Source organism: Daphnia magna, linkage group LG5 (assembly GCF_020631705.1).
Source record: "Daphnia magna isolate NIES linkage group LG5, ASM2063170v1.1, whole genome shotgun sequence".
Lineage (NCBI taxonomy): Eukaryota > Metazoa > Arthropoda > Branchiopoda > Diplostraca > Daphniidae > Daphnia > Daphnia magna.
In genome coordinates this window covers 2,367,933-2,380,768 of record NC_059186.1, presented here as the reverse complement: position 1 = coordinate 2,380,768, position 12,836 = coordinate 2,367,933, and the positions used below count along the sequence as shown (strand labels likewise).

The following is a 12,836-nucleotide window of genomic DNA, read 5'->3' as shown; positions in this document are numbered from 1 at the left end:
ATGTTGACAAGTTAACGTAATTGACTAAAAACAAAATAAGATAAAGACAGAAATTTATTCTTAGATCTTAGAATTTATCTTCAACAATAATGGAGTTTGCGGGCACTTTTTGCACACGATCAATAAGCTTATCCGGAAATGTAATCGCTGCCGTTGACTTTGTGTTCTTCATCAGGTACTTTTCCTCATTAAACCAAGAAGGAATTCATTACTGAGGCGATTCCTGGGATCATTACGATTGATTTTAAGGAAACTAAAAACTCGTTCAGCGATTGCATTGGTGTAGTGCAGCGAAAAGATTAAAATAATAGGTCACGCCTATTTCCCCCCGGCAGCCGGGGGGCGCTAACGTCAAATTTGTCTATTTCCCCCTGGCAGCCGTGAGGCGCTAAAGTAAAAAATGTCTATTGACCGGTGGGTGCTAAAATTTAAAAAAAAGCTTTTGAACACCGGCTGACTAATATGGCAAATCGTGTACTCAGAAGTACACCGATGATTCCAAATAACAAAGAGGCATGCATAATATTAGACTCGCTTTATTGAGAAATGCGGCTTCCATTTGAAAATACTTGCTAGAATATAAATAGATATAAATAAGGTACTATTCTCATCCTGTGATCAGGTTAAATTCCACAAAGCTTAGGATTGTACCTAGAACGCAACTGGTTTTACCTTCTTGACTGGCATTGGCAGGGAAAAAAATTGAGTCAAATTAAAACTATATCTAGTTCCATTCCAGACAAATCAAGGTGTATTTGTACATCACACGGAAGAGGTTAACTATTACGAAATCGTTCGTTTTCCGACAATGTTCCCAATACCTTGAACAGCCACATCCGAAAAATAAAATAAAATATTAAACCGAACAAGTTTCCAGCAATTGAATCATACCTTATAAACTTGCCTTAAGAAAACTGACATCCGAATGGGTCCTGAATACTGAACGGCAACTTTAAAAAAAGACACCAACTGCTCGCAAACAACAACGGTATCCATCAACGGAAGATGGAAATGTAGGAAGGGGGAAACGCCAGTGTTGCTTGTTTGCGGTTACCCCCCGACTCTCAGGAGAATTACGGGAAGGATTCATCAAGAAAATGACGGAACCTATTGAACAGAACGAAATCAGGCTGCGTTTTATCGTCAACTTTTTAGCTCAACCCGAACCTAAATTGAGCTCAATCAGTATTTTTTCAAGTTGGTTGACCCTCTTACCAGAGTCATAGAACCCTGGTTGGTTCACTATGGCATTCCAACCATTGCAAAAATGGGATACCTTGTGCAAGCCATATGGCAGTTTTTGCTCCGACGCTTGCACTGCCTCTACCGGGCTTGTTAGGCATTCGCCAATCACAATATCCCTTTGTAAAACAACTGGGCCAATTGCGAAGGACTTTACTTAGCCATCAAGTTTAGGAGGAGTCTCTAACATAAACACAGAGAATTTTCTAAGTCTTTAAAGTGAAACCGCCAAACACACGACAAACAATCACAAATGGATATTGTTCAAATGTGTTTTAAATTTTGTTTTAAAATACATTCGTAAAAAGAGCATACGGCACAGGTTTAAATTAGTTTATAGCTTTATCTGCGAATTACAAACACTTAACAGGTACAGAAAGTTGATGGAAAAGTGACCTGATGTCACTTAACTTGTAGCAAACAAGGAAACTGGTAAGTTATGGAGACTTATCAACTGAACTAATCATTGAACAAAAAACTGGTAAAGTTATGAGAAAGTGATTTAGTTAGTGAACTGTAACGAACAAAGGAACTGGTAAACTAATGGAAAAGTGATTCATGTCACTGAAGTGGTAACGAACAAAAAACATTAAGCATGTTTTGATAATTTGCCATTGGAAACTTTTACAGCTTTTGACTGCGATAATATCAAATTCTTCAAGCGAACTGACTCGAAATGGTAACGGACGCCAACATATTCTCTTATTAGGTAAGGGAGATGGTGATCACGGTGTAAATCACAGAACAGTTTTAATATTTGAGCTTTTGAAATTTTTGTGATGCATACTTCAAATGAATTTTCAGCATACATCTGACCAATCGGATTGAAATGAGATTCAATTATTGACTCAATTACCCGGAAAGTTTGAAACATATTAACTGTCACGAAAATGAGGTTACCACGGGTTCTCAAGCCAGTGAAATGGTCAAAATTGAAATCAGGTGGTAATTCTAATTCGTCGCATTGCACTGAATGTTTACAATCAAGAAATACTGTTACAGACGGTCGTGCTTTTAACATGTATCCACATACATCATATATAGCGATATCATTAATATAGTCGACTTTTTCTCGTTCTGGAAGTGAGTCTACATATCTAGAAGTTAGTTCCTTCAGCAGAATATCTTCCATACACTTTTTAAGGTCAGCTGCAGCGATATCGGATTGCTTTGCTTTATGTTGAAGGCATTTTGAGATGGTCGCCAATACTACAATTTACTCACTGCTATCGATGCTTGATCATTTTACGACCGTATTCAGTCGAGCGAGCAAAGAGACATATCTCATTATTTGCAAGAAAGACGTCACCGTTGGGTGGCTATCAACTGATCGAACGATCCTGAATAATCTCTAAATGAGACACAAATGTTAGCCTTCATTAATGGTATCTACTATATGGTACTTTATAATTGATACCTCTAGGACATCCTGGTTGAATTTACCTGTGAGAACAAAGCCATAATTTTCAGAGAAGAGCTTTTCGGTAATTGCTATGGTGCTTTGGATCGAAGTTCTCCATACATGGATGGTCGTCGTAGAAGACATTTTTTCTCTGATGTCTGATTGGAAATAAATCATTTCTGTTCTTTTCATAACTACAAGCATCTCCTCGAGCTTTTTCTTTTTAGGTAACCAATTCAGAACAGTTATCCCTTCCTTACAGAATTTTGCATTCATTATGTCGAACACATCATTTAACAGGTTTGTTAAATATTCTGTATGCTCTGAACCTGATTGCAAATCAAAGCGATTAACAAATAAGAAGGAAAAAATGATTTATTACGTACCTTGGAACTTGTACGATGGACCAGGGTTTTCCCTGATGATGGTTCAAATTATGGTAATGAATGTACAAAATGCAATTTTCTCTGTTAAAATAATAATTGTAGTGTGACATCAACTACCTTTGTAGTTATCGTTGGGCCTCTCTTGAAATGGCTGTCTAAAACTCTTCAGTCCTCGGGTTGGCACTGGTTGATCTACATAAAAAAGTATTATTATCAGAGAGAAAAGTTAAAAGGGTGACTGGTTTTCCTTACCAAGGTTCAGTAAATGCTTGGACTTTGCTTCACTTTTCAAGTTCCAACGTTGAAATGGGAAAAAAGTTCCTCCAATTTTCCTACCCTTCACAATGTCGGCATCGTCAAAATGACGACTACACAAACGGGAATGAGACGTCAAATTACTGGAAGAAACCAACGACTTCCAATCAGTGAAAGAGGATGGTGGAATCTGGAAAAAAGTTATTCCGTTTCCTTTAGAGTTTTCTTTTCCATACATCACTTGACAGCCAGCTACAGCGCACCGACGCTTAGCCGCCATTTTTCCCCTTATATAGGGTTTTCTCGGTTCTCTTCACTACCGAAAGTTTCTTAGTATTCTCCCAGACGGCGCTACGACCGTTGGCGGAAAAAATAAGCTCCGCTCCCAAAACCTAGATTTTTTCGAGCATTGGCTTGCTCAAGGCATCCTCTTTTTTGCAAAGGGGGAATGCCATAGTGAACCAACCAGGGTTCTCTGACTCTGCTCTTACTTTATAATAATTCTTATTTTCTTTAATCTGGCAACCTTTTTTTGTTCAAGCCATCACAGCAGACGGCTTTCTTTAGATAGGGACGTGGCACGTGGGTCGTGGTACACGTTTGTAAATTTTTTTCCTATCACAATGAATACAAAGTGTGAAGGTGTTTTAAGGCCAAGAGATAAAATATTAAATGAAAGAATTTAATTATATAAAATAAAAAAATATAAACTAAAAATATGTTAAATCTTTTAATAATTCCTACATTAACATTTATTACCATTCCAGAAATTTGAGATTCGAGATAAGTAAATAACTACTGAATAGACATTGAAGAAATTGTGTCATCTGCATTTTGTTGTTACAAATTTTCCATGTTTACGTTTTAAGTCTGCTACTCCACACTAACCAATGTATTAAAAAATTTTAGCAAATTTCAATAAACTACGGAAGACTGTTACCAATATTTTTGACAAATTGACAGACCCCGTTATTTCCTAAAACAACTATTTTCTTTTATTTCTATCAAATTTACAATTAAGCATTTCTCAAAGGGATGGGAAAGGAAGAAGAGCTTTCCACATGTTGAGATCAATTTTCGTTTTATGGTTAACTGCGTAGTTCAACCAAAAAGTTCTACTCAACCAACGTAAAAACCGTTTTATGGTCAACCAAAAAGTTGAGCAGTTCAACTACAGGTTGACGATAAAACACACCCTCAATCAGAATCTAAGGAAGAATAGACGAAACTTTATAAGTAAGAACAAAATTGTTTTCTTCTTCAATAGAATTTGTTTACTTACGCAACAATGTCGATCTTGTGTGCTCTTACAAATCTGAAGACTTTTGATAGTCATTATGAGATTGTTGAGTGGATCAAAGGGCTAGAGCAGGAAAATGTCTATCTACGTCACGAAAACAGAATCCGTCGCTTCCTATAACAAAAGCCAAACGAATAAGCAAAAACTTGATCTTGATTTGGAGTACAAAAGAGTTCAGTACATTGGTCCGCATTTCGGATGCTACAAATCGCGTGCTAAAAAAGGGTTACGGCTGAATCAGAATGACATGGCCAATGGTGGCCCAGTGCAGATTCAATTTGCTTACCACGTTAACAAGCAGAAATTTAAGATAACGAAGTTAAATTTGGAACATCGGAATCATCCAGTATCTGAAGAGCATGTCAAAACCTATGCCAGGAAAAAGTTAGTTAATTGTTACTAACGCTCACGTGCAGTGGAGACGTTGTAACAGAAAATGAGATGAGGAGGATGATGTAATGAGGATGAAAATGACTTGAGGGAAAAACACACGGCTTTATTTCTGTGTTGAAGAAATGAGGGAGATACAATTTCCACTAACGTGGGACAGAGAGAGAGAGAGAGACTGTGGGTACTTTGTTACCTCGATACTTTACTACTTAATGGATACTGAACCAAGGGGGCAAGGGCCACTTCCAACATAAACACAAAACGAAGGCCCTTGCCACCTACAATCCTGCCCGTGAGGGCAGCACTGTAAGTGACAGCGGGCCCACCTGTCCACAGGTACTAAAATAAACAAAAAAGAAGCAACAAAACAACAAAAAAAACAACAAAGCTCGCCCCGTTTAGAATCCACGGCTACGTTTATTCAGGGATGATTCCTTGATACACCCGCCTTGGTGCGCAGAGAATTTGGTGGTGGTCGTTGGTCCCGCACATGGCACAAAAGCGCGGGTGGGGACAATCGGCCAACTTTAAATGACCAGCGAAGGACAGCGGGAGAAAACAGCCAAAACATCGGTGCTGTGCGAACAGCAGCTCCATCCGCTCCCGGTTAGTCAGCAGCATGAAGCCATCACACTCCCTGATCTTGCGGCCGCAGGACACCATGCCCGGCTGATTGAGGTGGGTCCTCAGGAAGCACACGATCGTCGGGGTGTGACGGGGTGCGACAAACTGTGGGGCGTTCGGCTGGTCTTCGGCTGCTTTCTTCTTTTCCTTTAACAGGGATCCAACAAAGCTGTTAAGGATGGTTTCCCGTTCGGACATGAAGTGGACGTGCACGTTCTTTATGTCCTTGGAGTTTTCTTCGAGTTCCTGATCGAGTTGAACGATGGCCTTTTGGTGGGCCAAAACCACGTCGATAGCCGCCGTTCGCGTCTTCAGTAAATCCTGTCGACGAAGATGAAGATTGGACGAACACTCCTCTTCACGTTCACGGGAAACTTTTAACTTTTCTTTGACGGATGAGACGGATGGGCACAGATTTTCAGCCATGATGTTGAGTCGGCAATGGTCACTTTGGTGTTGTTAGTACGAGAACTTAAGAGCAACTGTCGTCTAATGTTCGTGAAGGACTAAACAGTTTCCCTAAGTTCAAGGGTTAAACAGTAGGCGACCTAATTTTGCCTTTGCCCTTTGAACTAAGTATAGGTGGCGTTGCGATCGGAAATTTTACAATGCGGTTTTGGGGTTCACATTTTTTACATTGTTACATATGACTATATAAACCAGTTTTACATTTTACCTTTTGACATTTGACATTTTACAATTTTACAATTTTACCACTTTACCATTTTACAATTTATACCACTTTTTTTTACTTTTATACAAGAATTGACTATTTACATTACATTTTGACCTAACGATCTCGATTTTTACTCAGATGACCCAATTTTTTCACTTTCTACGTAAACGTCCTGCTCTTTGGCCGTAGCCATAACACAGAGCTTAGTCACTGGACGAATACAGGGGTTTTTGTGGTTGCTGATTTGCACTTTTACTACTCGTACAACGTTATCAGAGTCACTGGGGAGAACCTCTATCACTTTTCACAACGGCCACTGTCCACGTAGAGTATTCGGCTCAATGAAGAGTACTAGGTCTCCGACGGTAACGTTTGACCGATTTTCCGACCATTTTCTCCTTTCCGTCAGGTGTGGAACGTATTCACGAAGCCATCTGTTCCAAAAATGTTCTATGATGGCCTGGCTTTGGTGGAATTGTTTTGATGTTACGTCCATGTTCTCAGAATCTCCCAACTTTAGCGGCACGTAGGGACGGGCTCCTCCATGAAGAAAGTGATTCGGCGTTAACGGATCGGGATCTTCGGGATCCATGCTGAGGTAGGTTAGTGGCCGAGCGTTCAAAAGGGCTGCTACTTCTGCGATCACCGTTCTTAGGACCCGATCGGTGACTAAACGATTCCCGACGCTGACCTTCATGGCTCGTTTGCTCGATTGCACGAGCCTTTCCCAAACTCCACCGAAATGGGGTCCGTGAGGAGGAGAGAAATGCCACTCTATTTGTTGGCATGCCATCTTCGACTGCAACTCCTGGTGTTGTTTGACTAACTCCGTTAGAGCTTGTCGGAGTTCTTGTTCCCCAGCTACGAGATTAGTTCCGTTATCACTGTAAACAACGTTCGGCTTTCCACCTAAACTCACGAACCGAGTGAAACATAGCATGAATTCTTCGAGACTGAGGCCGTCGGAGACTTCTAGGTGAACGGCTCTAGTTGTTAGGCACGTAAACAGGCATACCCAACGTTTCTCGTGTCTACATCCTCTTCCACCGACTCGTACCGTTAGAGGGCCGAAGTAATCGATTCCCGTATATGCGAAAGGGGGAAGATAGGGAGTAAGCCTGTGAACTGGTAACGATGCCATGAGTGGCGGAATGGGTTTCGATGATCTCCGCTTGCAAGGCCAGCAGGTGTTGACAACCGATTTGATGACGTTACGTCCAGAGATTATCCAGTAACGTGAACGTAAATCCGCCAACAATCTTTCAGATTTAATGTGGAGATTCCGTGTGTGATGATCCCATCATACAATCCGCTGCGTCAGGAGTTGATCGGCTGGAAGCAGGATGGGATGCTTTGTGGAATAATCAACTGGAGCCTGAAGTATACGTCCGCCTACACGTAGCTGTCCTGTTTCATCCAGGAAAGGGCTAAACGTGCGTAGTTTTGACTTCAGAGGCAACTCCAAGCTCTTTTTCAAGGCGTACATTTCTTCCGCAAATGCCAGTCCTTGGGTGCGTTTGACACAAAGCGTGAGGGCCGTCATAATTTCTTCGGCCGGTAACTCCCCCACGGTTGGCTTGTAAATTCCCATCTTAGCTCTGGCGTTGGTCGCGAACCTTCTGCACCAAGCGATAACTCTTTGTATCTTGAGTAAACTGGAATACCTTCTTACACAGTCATCAATCGGGTGATTTTCGTCTTCCGTTTTGACTGTGAAGACTCGAATTACGTTAACGTTCCTTTCTTCCGGCTCTGTGTTCCTTTCTTCCGACGGATCGAGTTTCAGGAACGATGGACCCTCGTGGAATTTCACCAACTCGTCGACGTTCTTCGGGTCAATGCCACGACTACACAGGTCCGCTGGATTGGTAATTCCGGAAACGTGACGCCATTGTCTTCGATTCGTGTTCCGGAGGATTCTGCCAATCCGATTGTTCACGAAGGTTTCAAATCGGCAAGTGCGGGAATGGATCCAACGTAAGACGGTTTGAGAGTCGGTGTGGAAGGTAACTTCACGTAAATCGATTTCGAGCTCCCGACAGATTACTAGGGCGATATTTAAGCCTTCTACAGCAGCCTGCAACTCTAATCTTGGGATCGTGAGTCCTTTTACTGGTGTTACGTGGGTTTTAGCCATGACAAAGGATACGTTGATCGACTGGTCTTCGAAGATGAAACGGAAGTACGCCACAGCTCCAAATCCTTTTGTGCTTGCATCCGTAAATACATGCAGGTGCTGCTGCGTCCAACGACCACGTTGATGCCGGAAACATCTTGGTACTGTTAACAACTCCAGGTTATCCAGATGCTCGTACCAGTAGTGAAAGCGTTGGCCTAATTCTTCGGGGATAGGGTCATCCCAGCCGATCCTTTTCTCGTACGTCCATATATCTTGTAGAAGTGACTTCATTAAGAAAACAACAGGAGCGACGAGTCCCAACGGGTCGTGGACACTGGAGATTATACTGAGGAAATTCCTTTTGGTGAGAACGTCATGGCTTGGCTGCTTCCGTATCTTGAACGTCAGCATATCCGTTTCTCCGTTCCACATCACTCCAAGTGTTCGCTCGATGGGCAACTTCTCAAAATCAAGGTACAGTGTTGGTGAAGCCAAACCGAACTCACGTAGAGCCGATATAACCTTCCTTGATGAGGACGTCCACTTCGTTAGATTGAAACCACCTAGTTGTAAGAGTTTCTTCATCTGGCGGGCCCGTTTTACTGCCCCGTCTTCGGAATCAAAGGAATCGAGGTAGTTGTCAACGTAAAAGGTTCTTCGAACGCTCTCTGCTTCCTCCGGATACTGGTCGCGAAGATCGTCTGCAGTCCGATTTAGGGCAAAAATACAGGTCGTTGGGGAAGATACCGATCCAAAGACGTGGACTGTCATTTGGTACGTTAAAGGTGCTTGATTACTGCCAGGCGTACGATAGACAAACCGGTAGGCCGCCTGGTCTTCTACTGGGACCTTCACTTGGTGAAACATCTTCTCGATATCTGCGCCAACTGGTACCAGGTTCCTTCGGAAGCGTAGTAGGACACCGAGTAGGCTAACGAGAAGATTGGGTCCACGTAACAGGTTCTGGTTGATCGACGTTCCCCCATACTCGGCGGCTCCGTCGAATACAACTCGAACTTTGGTCGTAGAGCTGGATGGGCTTACGACGCCGTGGTGCGGTAAATACCACGTTCTACTTGACTCCTTCCGCAACTCTTCGGTCGTGAGAAGTCTGGCGTGATCCAAGCCGATGTGCTCCTTAACAACTGCATCATACTTCTGGGCGAAGTCTACATCTCGTTGAAATCGCCTCTCCAGAGAATAAAGTCTCTTCAATGCAGTTGCCCGATTGTCCGGAAGGTTTACGTTGTCGGTTTTCCACATAAGGCCGACTTGATACCGGTTACCAACATTCTTTACTGTTGACTCGAGGATACGTTGCCCACGTAGATCGTCTTCGGAGAGAACAGGCTGCTCCATGTCTACGTCTTTCGCCTCCAGCTGCCAGAATTTCTTGACTAACTCGTTGAGGTCTTCGGGACGTTCCTCTGCTACTATATGGGCGATGAACGGACGCCCATCTTGTGGCGGGCCCGTTTGACCACCCAGGCACCAACCAAACGGTGTTTTGAAGGCGATAGGCCCAATTGTTCCAGCCGGCGGCTTGACGGAATCTACGTGATTGTGGGCTTCTGCTAATTAATAATTATTTAATCCAATTAATACTCCAACGTATTCGGGTTGTATGTTCGGAACATCAAGACCGCGTAGGTGTGTCCAGGACTCCATTTGACGAGGGTTGATTGGAGGGTTCGGCGTCACCTTCAAATTGTCGACGGCGTAGTGCTTGTTTAACTTCAAACCGGGTTGTTCCGTCGACGGACGAGAGGGAGAAATTCACAACGGCAGCTTGGACGTTTGATGTGGCTCCATCATAAGAGACAACGTTGATGCGTTTAGGCTGACCAACGAATCCCAACCTTTTTACTAAATCTCTCCTGATCAGGGTGGTTTCACTTCCAGTATCCAGGAATCCGAAAGTGTCGACCCATCTTGTACCGACGCTAATACGAACGGGTACAATCTTGAAACGTACACGTCGCTTTACCGGTTCCTTCTGGGTTAGTGTCCCGAGGAATGCAGTCCATGTAGACGCTGATGGAGACGTTGGATCCGATAGTTTCCTCAGTGGGATGAACTTCGACCCGTGAAGCAAGGCATGGTGTCTTGATCCAGTGCATCGACCCATGGTACATTTGATGTCCCTGGGACACTCCTTGCGTTCATGTTTGCTGGTTAGGCATAGTAGACACCTCCCGGACTTAAATACAACTTCAGCCCTTTTCGTGGGCGTGAAAAACATAAACAGGCTACAGCTGGCCAAGTTGTGAGCCCTGCCGTTACAAGCTAGGCACCTCCATTGGTCAGTCTTTTTGGTCGCTTTCTCCTCCGTCTTCAGTTGTTTTCCCTTGGAGGCAGCCTCTGGAGGTGACGACGCCGTTGATTTAGAGCCCTCTTCTGTCGAAACGTGTCCAATGGTCGACGTGTGAGCAGCGTTCTGTTTCTTGACAGGCTTCTTCTCATCAAACCGTACTTTGGACGTCGACGTAGGCAAGGACTCAAATACGTTTTTTCCATGTTGCTTGCTCATGGATTTTACGGTTATCCAGTCGTCTAGGTCCAGAACGTTCAGCTCTGCACCTGTTCTCTTTCGTTTTCATTCCACTTCTCTTTAATGTACGTCGTTAGCTTCGCTTCCATGGCCATCAGAGTAGTACGGCTATGAAGCTCATGTGCATATCTTGATTGTGAGAGCGTCACCACTGCTCCATGCAACCGGTTTGCAAACGTCTTGAGGCTCGCCGCGTCGTGGTTCTTCAGAGGTGGAATCTGAAATAGATCGTCGAGGTACGTTTGATCCATGACTTCGGTGCGGCCGTAAACTGCATCGAGTCGTTCCCACACCACGGAGTACATAGCCTCATCGGCGAGGCACTCGCCGATCTCATTCCGGACCTCCTTTGACAGCAGCTCTTCCAACATGAACAATAGGGCAGGAGAACCGTTGTATTCTTGTTCGTATAGGGCTCTAAATTTAGCCTTAAACCGGGCGTAGTTCTTCGGATTTCCATCAAACGGCTGGATCGTGAAGGTCGGAGTACGTGGACGACTACAGCAGCCGCCATAAGGATGGTTGGAAGGGCCAGCGGCAGGTGGAGGTTCAGGGGTCGTGTCCGAAGACTTATCGTCCCCAGGGGGTGGGCATGGATTGCAGGTTGAAGGCATGATGGGCAAGGGTCTTTGGGAAGGATCCTGTGCAGAGGTACCGGATGGAACGTAACGTTTGGACAAGTCTCTACGGTGCATTACTGTTGCCTCAATTGACTTTAAGGACGCCCGAGCAGGGATGTCTTGTGTAGCAGTGAATGGCTGTGATCGTTTTGGAAGGCGTGTCTCTTGGTCCAGAACTTGCTCTTGTATCGTTCTCAGATGGATCTTGTTGACTTCCATCGTTGTTTTTAGACCTTCAATCTGAGCACTTAGATCCAAGTTAACCTCTTTGATCTTCTGATCCATTTCACGTAGACTCTGAAGTGAATCTTTAACCAAGTTGGTGTTAGCGGCGATTTCCGATGACGTCTTTTCCGCGCTGTCAACGAGTTTGGTTAGGTGCTCACCCATGTCTTTCAGCGCCTTGCTTAACGTTTCCGTAGCCGACGTGGTGCTGGCTTCCATCTGGATTCTTGGACGCTCCATCTTGACTTTCAGTTCTAATATCTGTTTCTGGATGCACAGATCACGCTGGCTGGGTTGACCAAGGGAAACATTTGACGCTAAACGGGTAGACCTCTTCTGTGATAGCGTGGTGCTAACTGTGACGTCTGAAGTTGTCGTACCAATAAAGCTGGCTGACTGACGTGACGACGTGGCATACCTAATGGCAAAGTTGAGGATTTCCACGTGGTCGGTGTCAAATTGTACCTCCCATTTTTCACATGCTTGACGTTGTGGATCCGTAATATCGGGCAAGCTCTCCATATACGTGTGGTGAAGATCTTTGAAGTCTTCGTAGATACGAATTAATTCGTCTCGCCATGCTGCAACTTGCAACTTCTTGAGTCTGATGGCTCCCTTCTTGTGATCTGTCACTGCTTTTCTGAGCTGATTCGTTAACTTCGTGTGGGCCGCCTTTCTTCTCCCACGTTTCTGCTTGAGATCGTTGTCTGGGAGGAGGGGGTCTTCATTCTTCATTGCTTCTGGCTTCATTTCGTCTTCTATAGAGATATTGCCGCCCGACTCAATACTCTCGGCTTTTGCTACGGCTTCACTCATGACGTAGAAACGTTCACAGACAAGAAAGTAGTCACACGTAAACGGATGTCAATGATTCACGTAGATACAGCGACGATACAGTCAGATACGTAAAGGCGTGGTAGACCGGATTTTGCCTTCAGGATGGCGTGGACGTGTGTCAAAGTCTTACAAAGGGGAATACCCGACAATTTTACTGAATCTAACAAGTTTTACTAGGGATAACAAGAGAAATGCACGTGTTCGTTAAA

The 12,836-nt window shown here is 44.0% G+C and overlaps 1 protein-coding gene and 2 long non-coding RNA genes across 3 annotated transcripts; 1 reads left to right on the top strand and 2 right to left on the bottom strand.

Annotated features, from left to right (window-relative positions):
* Positions 1-816: 816 nt before the first annotated feature.
* Positions 817-1,270, bottom strand: LOC123472338. The gene is made up of 2 exons (XR_006646761.1): positions 1,168-1,270; positions 817-1,107 (listed from the first exon to the last, which is right to left on the bottom strand). It is a non-coding gene; the product is annotated as an uncharacterized LOC123472338 (long non-coding RNA).
* Positions 1,271-1,471: 201 nt separating this feature from the next.
* On the top strand, positions 1,472-2,318 carry LOC123472337. The gene is made up of 2 exons (XR_006646760.1): positions 1,472-1,951; positions 2,047-2,318. It is a non-coding gene; the product is annotated as an uncharacterized LOC123472337 (long non-coding RNA).
* Positions 2,175-3,578, bottom strand: LOC123472336. The gene is made up of 5 exons (XM_045173724.1): positions 3,283-3,578; positions 3,148-3,222; positions 3,031-3,062; positions 2,660-2,973; positions 2,175-2,593 (listed from the first exon to the last, which is right to left on the bottom strand). The coding sequence occupies exons 1-4, from the start codon at positions 3,563-3,565 to the stop codon at positions 2,950-2,952; spliced, it is 414 nt and encodes a 137-aa protein (XP_045029659.1). The 5' UTR covers positions 3,566-3,578; the 3' UTR covers positions 2,175-2,593; positions 2,660-2,949.
* Between the last annotated feature and the right edge of the window lie 9,258 nt (positions 3,579-12,836).

Bases quoted from the DNA above. Each gene is read 5' to 3' on its own strand.
- LOC123472336 (XM_045173724.1), bottom strand. From the start codon at position 3,565: ATGGCGGCTAAGCGTCGGTGCGCTGTAGCTGGCTGTCAAGTGATGTAT. The intron at 3,063-3,147 runs GTAGTTGATGTC...AACCATCATCAG, and splicing joins GCCCAACGATAACTACAAAG to GGAAAACCCTGGTCCATCGT. The intron at 2,974-3,030 runs GTACGTAATAAA...ATTTGCAATCAG, and splicing joins TCCATCGTACAAGTTCCAAG to GTTCAGAGCATACAGAATAT.